Genomic DNA, 15,206 nt, shown 5'->3' on the forward strand with positions numbered 1-15,206 from the left:
CTTCCATCATCACCTGGACGGTGATGGGGAACCCATCCTGAAAAGGGAACCCGTGGGCCCAAGTGCCACCGCTGTGAGGCGGGACCTGCATGTTAAATGGGGTCTGGTGAAGCTACAAGAAGCCATAAGGCCTAAGGATTTGCTCTCAGCTCTCAGATGGAGAACAATACGGAGTAATCCACCATTTGAGGGCTACAAAACCAGACACAATCCCTGGTTTCAGCTTAGTTTCTGAAAGCTTAATGGCACATGTGAGTCTAATCACGACCAATGGAAACGCTGCTCCTGGCAATGCCTTTAGGGAGGACTGGTGTACATGGACCACCTGTGCTTGGACTCTGACAGTAAACATTTCCCTTTAAAAGAACTGGCATTTAATCTTTGAGGATTTAAAATATTTTATAGCTAAAAAAACCTACATTTATTTCTAGACATTTGATATGCTGAACATTTCTGTGCATTATTTTTCTTTATAAATGAGGTGAATATTAAAAGTGCAGTATAAACATTCTAATACTTCACATATGCAATCCACAGAAACTGCAGTTTCAGTAATTAGTGGTTAATTCTGCTCTCAATCACACTGGCTGCCGGATTTCCGCTGACTTACAAAGCACGAAATAAAGCAAAACGGTCATAGGCAAAAGAACATAACATACAGTACAACCTGCATAATTACAGACTAAAATACAATTAAATCAGTTGTCTATTTCTATTGCTAGTGGCAAATATTATGTTCACGGAGCTTCTGGAGTAACTATTGTCTGATGATTTGTTTTAAAATCTAAAACACTTCAAGTGTTCTCAGTGAGAGAAAGAGGTTAACCTGTAAGGACTAGAAATTCTCACTGATAGCCATGAAAGGGGGATTTAAGTCATATCCCATTGAACCGTTATTGTGAGATAAGTGCTATCAAAACAACTGTACTCACCACTGAAATGCAGTTACTTTGGAGAAAGAGAGCAGCAGTTATACCGTGGTATGAAACAATCACAGAGAACACATTAAGGCAGGAAAGGAAGAAACGCTCGGTACCGAGTGGAAACTAATAAAGAACCAAGGCAAAGCCTTCCCATATTCCCAGGTCCAAAAAGTTGGGCTGTGCAGACAGAACTTGACTCTTCAATAGTTTCACTGCAGTCAATTAAGTTAATAAATGAGGTTCTGCTTCAAGAAAGCACCTCAGCACGTTTCAAAGAATGTCCTATTTAAGACAACGCACAAAGTTAAAAAGCATCAATGGGAAAACATACTGTGCATTTTAGTATTTTCTCAAAGAAAGGTGCTTTCTTGAATAATATACAAGGAGAGATTCGCAAAGGTAGGGATCTGAGACAGAATCTGGACAGCGAAAAGTTAAAATACCCAAGAGACAAAAGAACATGCACATTGTTTTAGACAAACACCCGGCCTCTTAGCATGCAACGAGTAGCATCTGCACCTTTCCCATGCCGGAATGAGCATGTCCAATCTTCACAACAACAGGAAAGGCTGGCATTGTTAGCTAAGGGGAGAACAAAAAAGACATATTAGTGACAGCAACCGTGAGTTAAACGATGCAGCTACATCATTTATGAAAATCTTTTCAACACTATCACCATGCAGCCAAAGCTGTTCTTGCCATGTGGCTGTTGGAGCTGTCCTTCACCTGCGCCAGACTCTGTGCTCTGATGAATTTCTGTGCATGTTTGCTGTGGGCTGCGTTATGCCCAACACATACACTTGCTGTACGTCTATTTTAACTTTTTTGTATGCCTTTCTTTCCAACTTCTTAAACTGACTTTCTGCTATTTCCTATTTTACGTTTTGCTACTATGTTTTCTGACCCATAAACTCATGCTCTCCAAGGTTAAAATCATTAATGATGTCAAATTAATCACCTTTTCCTTTTCCCCTTGATTTCCATTGTTTAGCAAGGGTGTAAAGTCTTATTGTGACCACTTATGAAAGCAATTCTGTCTAATTCACAAAATCCCCCTTTCTTTCAATGCAGTTCCTAGCTTCTGTGACAGAATTACCCAAGTTCTCTAGGGAAGGCTCCAGCTTCTGCATAGAATACAAGTAATAATTCAGCCATTGATTAGGAAATCAAATATGCAAAGGCATATGAATATGCTTTATTCAATCAAATGATAACGGTTCTGTCTCTCAGAAAGTTCTGCAAATGACAGTTTCACTTCCACCATTCATTTCATCTCCCAGTCACGGGTACAGCTGACACTTGCTTGTCTTTTTCTTCCACCTAAAATGTACATATATTGAACCTCTGTCAGACAAGCATAAATACCAACACTTCACAGAACAGGATTATAACTAGGAAATAAAAACCTGAGCACGCTCAGCATGTAATTAAACCAGGCAGCAGCAGGACAGTAAGCGTTACTGGTCTGAAACCTTCATTTAGTACCAATTTTTAACACAGTAAATACAATCAAAGGCAAAGCTGATGCTTTAGAAAATAAACTAAGAATTCTTAGAGCTCTTACAACAAATTCATTTTCCAAATACTTACAAAGGACTGTCAAGAGGTTAAATGGAGTTCACTGTTATCTCACCGTGCTTTGCACCACATTGCACAGAAACACACAAACACAAACAGACATTTACAGGAAAACCTAACGGGATTCCAAATGCTGACTTTAAGACCCAGAGAGAAAGAATAGGAAGGCCACTTGGCTTTTGGAAACATCCAAACCTGTTTGTAGGGTTACAAAGCTAATTAAAATTCACACAAGCTTTTTCTGTATTTTAAACATTTATTTTCAAGATGCTTTTAAGGAATGCTTTGAAATACACTTTGAAAATAGGCTGACTGAAAGGCAAATCTGCACAAGAACAAGCGGGCATTCACTGCAAGGCACACACTCGACACTACTTACCAGCAGACTACCAGTACAACATGTGAATCTCCTCATTTTTTTGTTTCAATGGACTTTCTCTGACTTCCCTAAAATGCATACTGATGCAATATTGGTTTGTTCTGACTTCTTTTTTTAAAACATGTAACATACATCTAAGCAAACCAACCCAAGTGCTTGTTTTTCGACAGAATCTCAGTTTCTCCTCTGCCGGATCAGAAGGAAAAGGAGGAATCTTTGGATCTACGCTTTCAGCATCCCAGAGTTTTCAAAGACTGACGGAACTACGGAGTCCTACATCTATACAAGACGGGCCATGGAGGTTTTTCATCGACTTCTGCATCAAATCCCAAGCTAGGGCTAGCACGTCTTTTCAGAAGAAAATCGGATTTGATTTGAAGTCTTGCGGTTATGAAAAATTTACAGCCACCCTGGTTAAATTATTCCACTAGTTAAGATGTGATACACTTCTCTTCTGCCAGGGCACCCTTGAGATCGGCAATTCAGGATGACCATCACAGGCAAGCAGACCATTCTGAAACCTGTCTCGCACTGCTTTACAGTACATGCGCAACTGTAGCTGCCACATTTCAGTGCCTGCACAAAGGCAACTTCTGTTTTCTGCAGAAATTCTGGGTACTTGGACTAACGCTGTAGGAATTGATAACTCTGAATACTTTGAAAGTCCTCGATGTAACTCGTGTTTAGAATCATAGAATCATAGAAAGTTTTGGGTCGGAAGGGACCCCCAGAGGTCATCTAGTCCAACCCCCCCGCAGCGAGCAGGGACACCGCTAACGAGATCAGGTTGCTCAGAGCCCTGTCCAACCTGGGCTTGAATGTTTCCAGGGATGGGGCCTCCACTACCTCTCTGGGCAACCCCTTCCAGTGTTTCACCACCCTCATTGTAAAGAATTTCTTCCTTATATCCAGCCTAAACCTACCCTGTTTTAGTTTAAAACCATTACCCCTTGTTCTGTCACTGCTGTCTCTGCTAAAAAGATTGTCCCCATCTTTCCTGTTGGCTCCCTTTAAGTACTGAAAGGCTGCAATCAGGTCTCCCCGCAGCCTTCTCTTCTCCAGGCTGAACAAGCCCAACTCTCTCAGCCTGTCCTCACAGGAGAGGTGCTCCAGCCCTCGGATCATTTTTGTAGCCCTCCTTTGGACCTGCTCCAACAGTTCCATGTCCTTCTTGTGCTGAGGGCTCCAGAGCTGAACGCAGGACTCCAGGTGAGGTCTCACTAGAGCAGAGTAGAGGGGCAGAATCACCTCTCTCGACCTTCTGGCCACGCTTCTCCTGATGCAGCCCAGGACACGGTTGGCCCTCTGGGCTGCCAGCGCACATTGCCGGCTCATGTCCAGCCTTTCGTCTATCAGTGCCCCCAAGTCCCTCTCAGCAGGGCTGCTCTCGATCCTTTCATCCCCCAGCCTGTATTGATAGTGGGGATTACCCCGACCCAGGTGTAGGACCTTGTGCTTGGCCGTGTTGAACCTCATGAGGTTCACACAGGCCCACCTCTCCAGCTTGTCCAGGTCCCTCTGGATGGCATCCCTTCCTTCTGGTGTCTCAACCGTACCACTCAGCTTGGTGTCATCTGCAAACTTGCTGAGGGTACACTCGATGTCGCTGTCCATGTCATTGATAAATATATTGAACAGCACCGGTCCCAGTACGGACCCCTGAGGGACTCCACTCGTCACTGGTCTCCATCCAGACATTGAGCCGTTGACCACTACCCTTTGGCTGCGACCATCCAACCAATTCCTTATCCACCAAACGCTCCACCCATCAAATCCATGGCTCTCCAATTTGGAGAGAAGGATGTTGTGGGGGACCGTGTCAAAGGCTTTACAAAAATACAGATAGATGACATCCACTGGTTTTCCCTTGTCCATCCTTGTTGTTACACCCTTGTTGTTACACCATCATAGAAAGCCACTAGGTTGGTGAGGCAGGACTTGCCCTTGGTGAAGCCATGCTGGCTGTCTCGAATCACCTCCCTGGCCTCCATGGGCCTTAGCATAGCTTCTAGGAGGAGCTGTTCCATGATCTTCCCAGGCACAGAGGTGAGGCTGACAGGTCGGTAGTTCCCAGGGTCTTCCTTTCTACCCTTTTTGAAAAGGGGCACAATGTTTCCCTTTTTCCAGTCACTGGGGACTTCCCCTGACTGCCATGACTTTTCAAATATCATGGAGAGTGGCTTGGCACTGGTTTAGGAACCATCTCAAGAGTTGGTCTTCACAGATCTGTTTCAGTCTAACCAATTTAAGACATGTAAGCATGAAAAAAATTATTGGTTTCAAAACAGCCAAAAGTACTTGCAAAAGCACTATACAAAAGAGGTCACCTATACTGCAATTTAAAAATAAATTCCTTGCTAAACTGTAGGAATGCAAAGTCCTGTATAGTAAACATCTAATCACTTCTCTGTTGCTTTTAGATTTTAAAACTAGCCACTTTTTTTTCAAATTCTTTTTGGGGAGGAGGGGGGAACAAATCATTGCCTGACTCAAGATCCAGAAGGGCAGCACCATGTTTTTATGATTGAAAAATAAACCACTGAACTGGGGTCTGTAATGGAAATGCTGGCAGCCCTCTAACTACAGCAGTACAAATGGCCTTCCTGTAATTACGAGGACCACGTATTTTCCCATGATTCCAAAGCTGTGGAATCCTCTGTGGGCCGCAGGAACAATCACTAACTCAAAAAAAAAAAGAAAAAAAAAAAAAAGAAACTCCTCTTTCTCCCTCAGAAAAATGCAGTAACATCATTTAAGGTGACCGAGTTCATTTTGCTCTGGAGTCTGACACCGAGATTTCCGGTGGCACAGCCCGTCCCCGCGCTGACGACAAGCAGCAGTGGCTGCAGGGCGCTGAACGCTGCTTTGCCAACGTCAGAAAAACCCCAAGCAGCGCAGAGCGCAGACCAGTATTATCTGTCTGCCAGCTGCTGGTGTCCCAGTGCTTCTCTTGTCTGTCTCTCTCGCTGCGATGGGCCCGTGAATCCGGGGCTGATGAAGTCGTGGTTATTCTGGTTTTTGAACAGCATTTCCTTTATTCCTGCTTTTACTTTACCGCAGTAATTTCCCTTTGCACATGAGGACTAGACATGTGCCATCAGGCAGTCACTTCCCTACCGCTGGTTTCCACTCCTGCCCGCTGTTGTTCTGTCCAGCAATAACAGAGCCTGGAATTCCTTCCTGCAATTACAGAAAACTTGACTGGAGTCCTCCCTCCACCTCTTCCCAATTCGCTCTTTTATATTCATTTCTGTCTTAACAGAACAGCTAGCCTCTAGACTCTTCATACCTTTGGGTAAATATTCTGTATGACACAGCTGTGACAGTGACACTGGAAACTTGCCGGCTCCATGAGTTTCCCTTTAATTGACGTTACAGTGACATGGTAGAGAGGCACCTTGACGCAGATCTAGCGAGTATCAGTGGATCTGCTTTCAACATGGCTGATACTAACAGGAGTCGCTGCAGGGTTTCTTTGAAATGTACGGGGTAGGGGGGGCACTTTACAAAAATACTGCTCTTTTTTCAAAGGTTTTCTTAAATTGAGTAAAGTTTAAAGTTCTACTGTGACAAAAAGCGAGGGAAAAAAATCAGGGAAGACTGACAACAGAAATTACATCAAGAAATGTGGCAAGTTTATACGTATGAGAAATGGGAATGGACTGCACTGCATGAAGCCTTGCACATCCGTGTAACACACGTGAAATACATGTGAATGTTTAAATAAACTATTAGGATAAACAGGACTTCTGTTATAACTTCAGTAACAACGCAATCAACTGTATTTGTTAATTAGAGAGAAAACAGAATACATGTCAAGCACGCAGTACAATTTTCCATAGTTACACAGGAATATGACTGGATTGGTAATAAATATTAGTAGTGACTAGAAGAACTGTCACCGCTCTTTGTAGGAACCCATATACAAAATAGTTGAGATACATTAGCGATATTTGCTAATATCATATCACTAATCCAAATAACATCACTGAGTATTAAAATGTTTTATCAGCTCCTAAAAACTACAAAGGATTCAGTCCATACATTTCTGTAAGAACTAGGACTAGGTACTACTAGTAGTAAGTATTACTTTGATCTGTGAACTTGAAGACATGTTCACTAGGAGAGCAAAAAGTAGATGATGTTTTTCAGATAAAAGGCAGCAGTAAAAAACCTTTTGAAGCAGGATCCTTTTATATCTGAGTAACAGAAGTCTAGATTCCTAAGTCTCGAACTGAGAAATCTTTAGCATGGAAGTTGCTTTACCGAAACGACGTGTTTTAATGGTTTCTGTCACATACCAACAGCATGACTTCAACGTACACACTTAATAACCAGACAAATCTAACAGTTGGTACCACCGGGCACCTTCAAACTGGGAGTTACTCGCGTCTGACAGGGGCCGTGATGAGCACAGCAGTAACGCTCTGAGACATCCAGGCAGCCCGGGCACGTGTCGGAGTGCCAGCGGTCTAACCCTGGGGAACCACACTGCAGAAGGGCTCAAGGACGGAGGAGAACGAGGGATTAAACATCAGAAGTGACTAAATCTGTAATGGAAATACAACAGCATATACGGGTTGAAAATGTGACTCTGTCATAGCCTGTCTGAAAAATCTTTCTGTTTGTAGTAACATCTATATTTTCCCGATCCAAATAACTATACATTAGTACTTTTCATTCAAGAGCTCATTTGCACGCCACTTAACTCCTTACTAACATTTTGTCTTACACAACTACCACTTATTTTATCATTTTCAAGGCAGTCCAGTTGAAAATAGTTCTTTTAATGGTGTTGTATGAATGTCACTGATTCTGTAACAGGTCTATTACTTTTCTTAGATGAACACACTTGAAGCTAATTGGTAGAGTCCTCATAGGAGCAATTTTTCTGAAACAAGTGGATTTGATTTTTCAGCCCTACACTTGCAATGGAACTACAGCAGCTGACCGACTGGCTCAAACCTGAGCTTCCCTGGTTGAGCTTCTGAACACCATGAGCTCTGGACTCTACCATCTCCACAGGTAAACTGGAGGCCAATGTACAAGATTCAGACTTCCAAACCATTTGCGACAGCAACTGTAATATTCTGTAACTCTTTTGTATTACCGATACTAATACAGACAGCAACCCCTCAACACCTCTCTCAGTGGTGGACTCGCCAGTCATTTTTCACCAGATCTATTCACACTAGTTTGGTCAGAGCAAAGACAGTACAGTAGGAGCTCATGACAGTCATTACTCCTCCAATTTTCCTCTTTTCATCTTTTTGATTCCCATACTATTGACAGGCAACCAGAAAGAATTATAGTTGCAATGAAACTCTTTAGATTTACAGACAGACAAAGAACTATCTCAATTAGGAGTTACGCTGATGGAATTACTAAATTCAGGGAGAAATTTGTCCCAATATTCTGAAGTTGCTGAATAAACACTACTTCAGGCAAGCACGTGTTTACAGAAAATCATTTTGAAGCCTGTCACAGAAGCATGTTTCTCACGTCATGAAGTCCCTCCGAACCAGGTCATGACATCTGCTGGGTTAGCTAGCGTGAGGCCACAAAGCTTTCTGGAACCGCTGGTGTAGGGAGCAGTGAGTTCCCAGATCATCTTCATTCACGCTTGAAGTGCTTTGGATTTTTACTCTTCTGTTGATGCCAGTGATCACATCAAACATTCCTTTTCCACGTTGCTAGGATGACTTGCAAATTGGATTCAAACACCAACTAGGTTCAAAGATTCAGTAGTTACTGGCCAGAACCTATTTTAGATGCCTGAAATCTGCAAAATCGTACGGTACTGCTCTTCTGAAATGTCAGGATTGTTTCAATATGTTCATATGTTGTTTTCATAAACGATTCAGGGCTGGCCTATCTTCTGTTCTCATCCCACATATTAATAATTATACTGAATGAACAGGGAAATGCAGAAAATTCAACCCAATTCGGAAAACAGTGCGATTACTGATCTTTGCTTTTGCTAGAAGGTTAAGAAAAATTTGCCAAATTAAAACAGTTAAAAAAGACACTGATCAGATGATACAGGTGCTCAAAAAGAGCAAGCAATTGCGGTGAGAACTGCTCTTGTTCACACAGATAACCATGAAAAACATGAGTTCCAGCAGACTTCATGAACACAACAAGGTTTGAAAGCCCCTGACCTCCGATGTGGAGAGGCACAGCAGGAAACAGCTAAACCAGCTGTGTTCACAATGTACTCCAGTTTCAAAACGAAGCATACTCTGCCAGCCAAAAAATAACAAAAAACAGTCAAACATACAGTTTCCCCCCTCCTCTTCTCTCGAAAGCTGGAAGAGGATTTTTTTCTTGTTGAGACCAGGAAGGAATCCACATTCTTCTGGCAGACTTTATCTCTTCTCCGAACGTAGAGTGTTTGTAAGAGCGTTCATTAACATCACGCAACACACCTGGGCACATCTGTCGGTCCGCAACAGTGACCAAGCCTCGGATCCTTGTTTTACTGGAACCACCACGCTGCCCCTGCTACGCAGCGTGCGCAGAAGCACCACGAAGAATCAGTTGGGCATGAAATGAAAAAAAAAACCAAACCCAAACGACCCCAGCCACGAACAACACAAAACCTGCTCTGTGGAAAGGAAGGTGCTGAAATAGATGCTGCAACTCTGGCCTCTGAGCAGTTAATTAACAAAATTATGAAGTGCATGAACACTGATCTGATTAAAGTTGGGCTCAGGAGGAAGTGCCCTGTTCTCACGTGACACTGCCACCTGCATTTTCCATGCACCTTAATGAAAAATAAAAAATTAGAAGCAGTAGTCTGCCTTAGTATTTCTTACTAAGAAGTACTTCCTACTTCTCTCCTTCCTGAATTCGTCCCTGTGATTTCCTTTAGGCTGAAATTTGCGTACTGCGCGTGCTGCTCCAGCATAGCGGCAGGGAAGACATCCCTGTTCCTTGAATGGATCAACACGAGTCATGTCCTTCCCGCGAACCTGTCAAAAGAACTTCACTTGTCTTTTAGAAAGAAACAAAGACACGTCATATCTCGAGGCAGCTGGCAGCACCACCAGCCTGGTGAACGCAGGTTGGCTCTTTGGGATCTGGGTGGCGATCAGAGCTTTGGCATCCCCTTCTCACAAACACACTTCTGCCCTGTCCCTTGATTCTTCTCTAAACTCGAGCCAACCCTAAGGCTCTCGGTCAGAAATCCTGCTGTAATTTTTTTCCCTGAATAGAGTCTGAGTCAGTTGCAGCTATATCAGTTGATACAGTTTTACCACAATAATTTTTGAAGGAATTGTCTGATTAAACTTTAAATGTGAAATCACAGAACTGTGTACACCCAGCCCCGTGAGCTCCAGTGACTAAAATGCCCCCCACCCCTGTTCACACACGTCTAGGAAACCTGCTGGTTACTGGCACTGTGGGAGATTGCTATGGATGTTAACAGAGCGCTCGATACAAACCCACCATGCCTAGTCACTAAAAATACTTCTTTTTTTTTTTAATTTTATCTAGCTGTGAAGCCCAGATACTCTAAACCAGGTTCAAGTTTGAAAATGAAATGCCGTTTGCTAAAATCTGACAATTACAGATATTTCAGTTATTTCTGATCAACATACTCTAGAGACTATAAATTTCAGGCATGTAAGTTCTCTGGTAACAATAAAGCTGACGTACAAATAGAAACACTTCTCCTAATCAGATGAGCATGAACATCTAAAAACCCAGTTACTTACAGAATCACAGAATCACAGAATAGTAGGGGTTGGAAGGGACCTCTGTGGGTCATCTAGTCCAACCCCCCTGCCGAAGCAGGGTCACCTACAGCAGGCTGCACAGGATCTTGTCCAGGCGGGTCTTGAATATCTCCAGAGAAGGAGACTCCACAACCTCCCTGGGCAGCCTGGGCTAGGGCTCCGTCACCCTCAGAGGGAAGAAGTTCTTCCTCATGTTCAGACGGAACTTCCTGTGCCTCAGTTTGTGCCCATTGCCCCTTGTCCTGTCACTGGGCACCACTGAAAAGAGCTTGTCCCCATCCTCCTGACACCCACCCTTCAGATATTTGTAGGCATTTATAAGGTCTCCTCGCAGCCTTCTCTTCTTCAGGCTGAACAAGCCCAGTTCCCTCAACCTCTCCTCGTAGGGGAGATGCTCCAGTCCCCTCACCATCCTTGTAGCCCTCCGCTGGACTCTCTCCAGTAGCTCTTCATCTTTCTTGAACTGGGGAGCCCAGAACTGGACACAGTACTCCAGATGAGGCCTCACCAGGGCAGTGTAGAGGGGAAGGAGAACCTCCCTTGTCCTGCTGGCCACACTCTTCTTGATGCACCCCAGGATCCCATTGGCTTTCTTGGCAGCCAGGACACACCGCTGGCTCATGGTTAACCTGTCGTCCACCAGGACACCCAGGTCCCTCTCCACAGAGCTGCTCTCCAGCAGGTCCACCCCAAGCCTGTACTGGTGCATGAGGTTGTTCCTCCCCAGGTGCAGGACCCTGCACTTGCCCTTGTTGAACCTCATCAGGTTCCTCTCTGCCCAGCTTTCCAGCCTATCCAGGTCACGCTGAATGGCAGCACAGCCTTCTGGTGTATCTACCACACCTCCCAGTTTGGTGTCGTCAGCAAACTCGCTGAGGGTACATTCTAACCCTTCATCCAGGTCGTTGATGAAGAAGTTAAACAAGACTGGGCCCAGTACTGACCCCTGAGGGGCACCAATTGTCACCAGCCTCCAACTAGACGCGGCGCCGCTGATGACAACCCTCTGAGTTCTGCCATTCAGCCAGTTCTCTATCCACTTTACCGACCACTCATCCAGCCCACTACTTAGCTGATTCTTTTATTGATGTCACAATACCAAGGATAATAATTATTATCATTACTTTGCAACATTTCATCTGCATCAAAGTTTTAAAATTGAAGATTCTTTGTACTATGAACTTACAAAGATAAGTACCATTTTATTCTATTCTCATACCTGGCTACCTAAAGATTTCATAAATCTGTTTATCATACTTTTTACTGTGGAAAGAAGTACTGTAGTTTGATAAACTTACACAATACTTCAAGGCACCCTTCTCATCTTCTCTAAAGTGAAGTAAAGTTATGTAGTTAATCAGTAGCTATGGCTACATAGTTAACCAGCACAGTCTTCATCGATATTATTGTTTGCATTTTTCTATATGTAATGGAAACAATACCTATCCTTTCCAGTTTCAGAAATCTGCTGGAGCTTGTGAGTCTGGTTTACTAGAGTGTAATCCTGAGACCTCTTCACTGTAAGTCTACTGATTTAAAATAAATCCTTAAAATTTAAGCTTCATACATGAACGTGCTCAAAGGTTTGTAAGTTCTTCTGCAATTTAAGTATTTTCAGACAATGCTTAGAGTTACATAATATAAGCTATTTTATTTCCAAGAGATGTAATTTGAATTCCTGGAAATTTACTTTGAATTCTTCTAAGAAAGATATAATGTAAAATATAACCAAAGGTGTACATAAAAATAAAATTAGGCAAAGATCAGCTGCTAAAAGCAAAAAAAAAAAAAAGGCAAAAAAAGTGCCCTCTACTGGCAACAACGTGGAAAACCCAACTTTTTTGGATGTGGTGGTCACCCTGGCTTTAATGTCCTCATGGCTGAGTTGACTGGAAAAGCCACAATAGGAAAAAAAACCTGGTGGTGGTGGGGGAAGCAGCGACAAAACCCCCAGATGTTGCATAAACATGACCTACCTCAAGCTCAGTGTTTAAATATTTATCTTTCCAATAATCCCCGAGCAAAGTTCATTTAACCACTCTCGTTCCATGTCATTTATTTATGGCATATGCATGAGACTAAGTCTAATTTTGCTCTGCTTACTTTAGAGAAAGGAAATTAGAAGTGAAATAATGAAGGTGGCCTTTTATTCATTTTTTCTTTCCCAGAAGCAGGCAGGAAGAGTCCTAAGTCAATAAACAAGCAGAAGATGTACTTTCTCTGGTCTATTTGCTTTCAAGCAGACAAGATCCCAAGCTCCAGCCAGGACTCAGCCCTGCAGAAGGTTTCCGTCACCGGCAGGGGTAGCTCAACATTCTCCTCTCTTCTCTCAGAGAAGCAGAAACACCGTGCTCAAACAGCTCTTATTCTCTAACTAAGAACAAGTCCCAGGTGCCGAGCCAGATTTTCCACTGCCTTGTATCTCGAAAGAAAAAACCAGATGTAAAATTCTGTCTGTATGGAGTAACGTTTCACACCCCCTTTACACAAGCGGCAAGCCGAAGGAGAATCTGGTATGCTTTGTGTTATCTTTCTGTAAATATGGGCATTACAGAAACCTCAAAGCTCATGGCGACAAAATGTGTAGAGCTTTACTGGCCAGCGTGCCAGGTAATCAGAGAGGCAAATGAGCCTTCACTGTGATTTCTTCGCTAAACAGAGGGTTGGAACGGCTCAGACACCAAACCAGCGCAATACAGATCAGCCCAGGGAATGCTGGGCCACCGCAGTTCCCACTGAAACCAACGGGACCTGATCAAAATCGGGTGTTCTGAGCACCCCTTGTGCACGGCTCCTTCCCTGGCCATTGGCAGCAGCTCACAAGGCCGGACCTGAGGAACCAGTTCTCTTGGTATCCGCTGGAATCAATACAAGTTTTGGCAGCATCTTAGTATATAAAGTGACACTATCAAGTAAATCTGTACCGGGAAATCAGTCTAAATTACCTTTGTCCCCACAACTGCTTTTCAACTGAAAAAAAAGAGCTATCTAAATCAACACAGAAGCGACCTGATGGTAGAAAAATCTTCTGCTTCCAATACCTGTACAGCATGACAACAGAAACCATCACTAAAAAGTAAAACATGAAGTATACTGGCAGCAAATCAAAACCAGCAGCTCCCACGGATCTCCAGTAGAAATTGTGCAGAAGACAAAATTTTTGCAGAGACAAATCCTATTTTGATTCTGGCACATCAGTGTTTCATTCCATTCCAACTGTGCTACCAACTCTTTCACAAACTGCTGCCTCTCAAACCAAGTAACATTTTGCGACCTTATAAAAAAAATACCCAAATTGCTGTGATGACAAACCATACGGGGTTTTTTTACTGCAGTATTTAGGAAGGGACAGGTATAAACACCCTCCTACTTGAAGCAGGCTACAGTACATGTGGAGGCCCTGGAACTGAAAATCCACGAAAGCTCACCTATTCTGCAAACCACTGTTTTAATTCTGAATTTTCTACATGACTGTACAGGTTTGTACAGGATGTCTACTGTGACTACATCAGTTAAACTGAAAGTAGTTTTAAGGAAAAATAAATGCAAAGCCAAATGAGAACTAAGAAAAGAACTCTAGCAAAACATCAAGAAGGCGACAGATAAGCTAATACTGCGGAGAATCCTGCCTGCTACCATTATGAAATAAGATTCATTTGCCACACTGGAGAGAGAATAAGATCAATGTAGACAAAAAAATGATACTCTGTAGACTGCCAGAAGCTGCCATACAAAGCAGGCAGTCCAGACAGCAGACGCTGCCTAGCTTCAGCCTGCCTGACAGCGGGAAGAGACAGCAAAGTGTCCCCATCACTGCTACAGAGCCTTCGGCAAAGCGGCAGGGACCATCGCTACGCCACACGCTCTGGAGATCAGGGGAAGCGGCAGTTCACGCCATGGGGCTCTGCCTCTGCGGCATCCAACAGGAGACACAGTGTTTTTAATACAGGTCTCTGGGAGCTGTTAAGAGAAAATGAAATGATGACAATTAATGACCAGAGTGCTGCTGATAAACGCTAATGCTTCACAGTAAAAATTAACAGGTGCCATGACAACCCACAGTACAAAAAGCCCCTCCAGCATGAGAAGTCCCGTGCAAAATCAGAATTCTCACAGAGCAGAGATGAAGCTGCTCATCAGTCTGACTGCAGCCAGGTTTCCTGCCTTGTTCCAGTATTGTACACACGAACAAATACAGTGGGTTATCCCCAGTCCTCTTTATTTTCTTGCATATTTCCAGAAAGCAGAAATCAGTTGTTCAACACCAGACTTGCTCAGCTAGACAGCAAGGAGCAGGTGCCAAGTGTTCTGTCAGTAACGAAGGGAAGGAACCGGTGACCATCTCCCTTGATAAACGCGCTTCTGTTTCTTCTGAGCAAGCATGAGCTGTATCAGCACGTAACCATGGCGGGGGCACTGCTCCATCCCCCCAGCCTTCGTCCTTCCGCAGTGGTACGACATCATTTGCTATGACAGCACGGTTTCCTTCTCCAGCTACAGGACAACTGACATCACCACACACAGTGCAGTGAAAGGAGCCCTGTGCTGATAGTCCATTTAGAGAAACAGTAAAAAACCCAAGTT

General features: G+C 43.5%; 1 protein-coding gene across 1 annotated transcript in view; it reads right to left on the reverse strand.

Annotated features, from left to right (window-relative positions):
* SYN2 (synapsin II) overlaps positions 1–15,206 on the reverse strand; it is a 206,353-nt gene that overhangs the window by 49,824 nt on the left and 141,323 nt on the right. The window contains exon 6 of the mRNA XM_075432413.1: positions 1,443–1,505. Within this exon, the coding sequence (XP_075288528.1) occupies positions 1,443–1,505 (63 nt within the window). The remainder of the gene's footprint in view (positions 1–1,442; positions 1,506–15,206) is intronic.

This window comes from Opisthocomus hoazin, chromosome 11, assembly GCF_030867145.1.
Source record: "Opisthocomus hoazin isolate bOpiHoa1 chromosome 11, bOpiHoa1.hap1, whole genome shotgun sequence".
Classification (NCBI taxonomy): Eukaryota; Metazoa; Chordata; class Aves; order Opisthocomiformes; family Opisthocomidae; genus Opisthocomus; species Opisthocomus hoazin.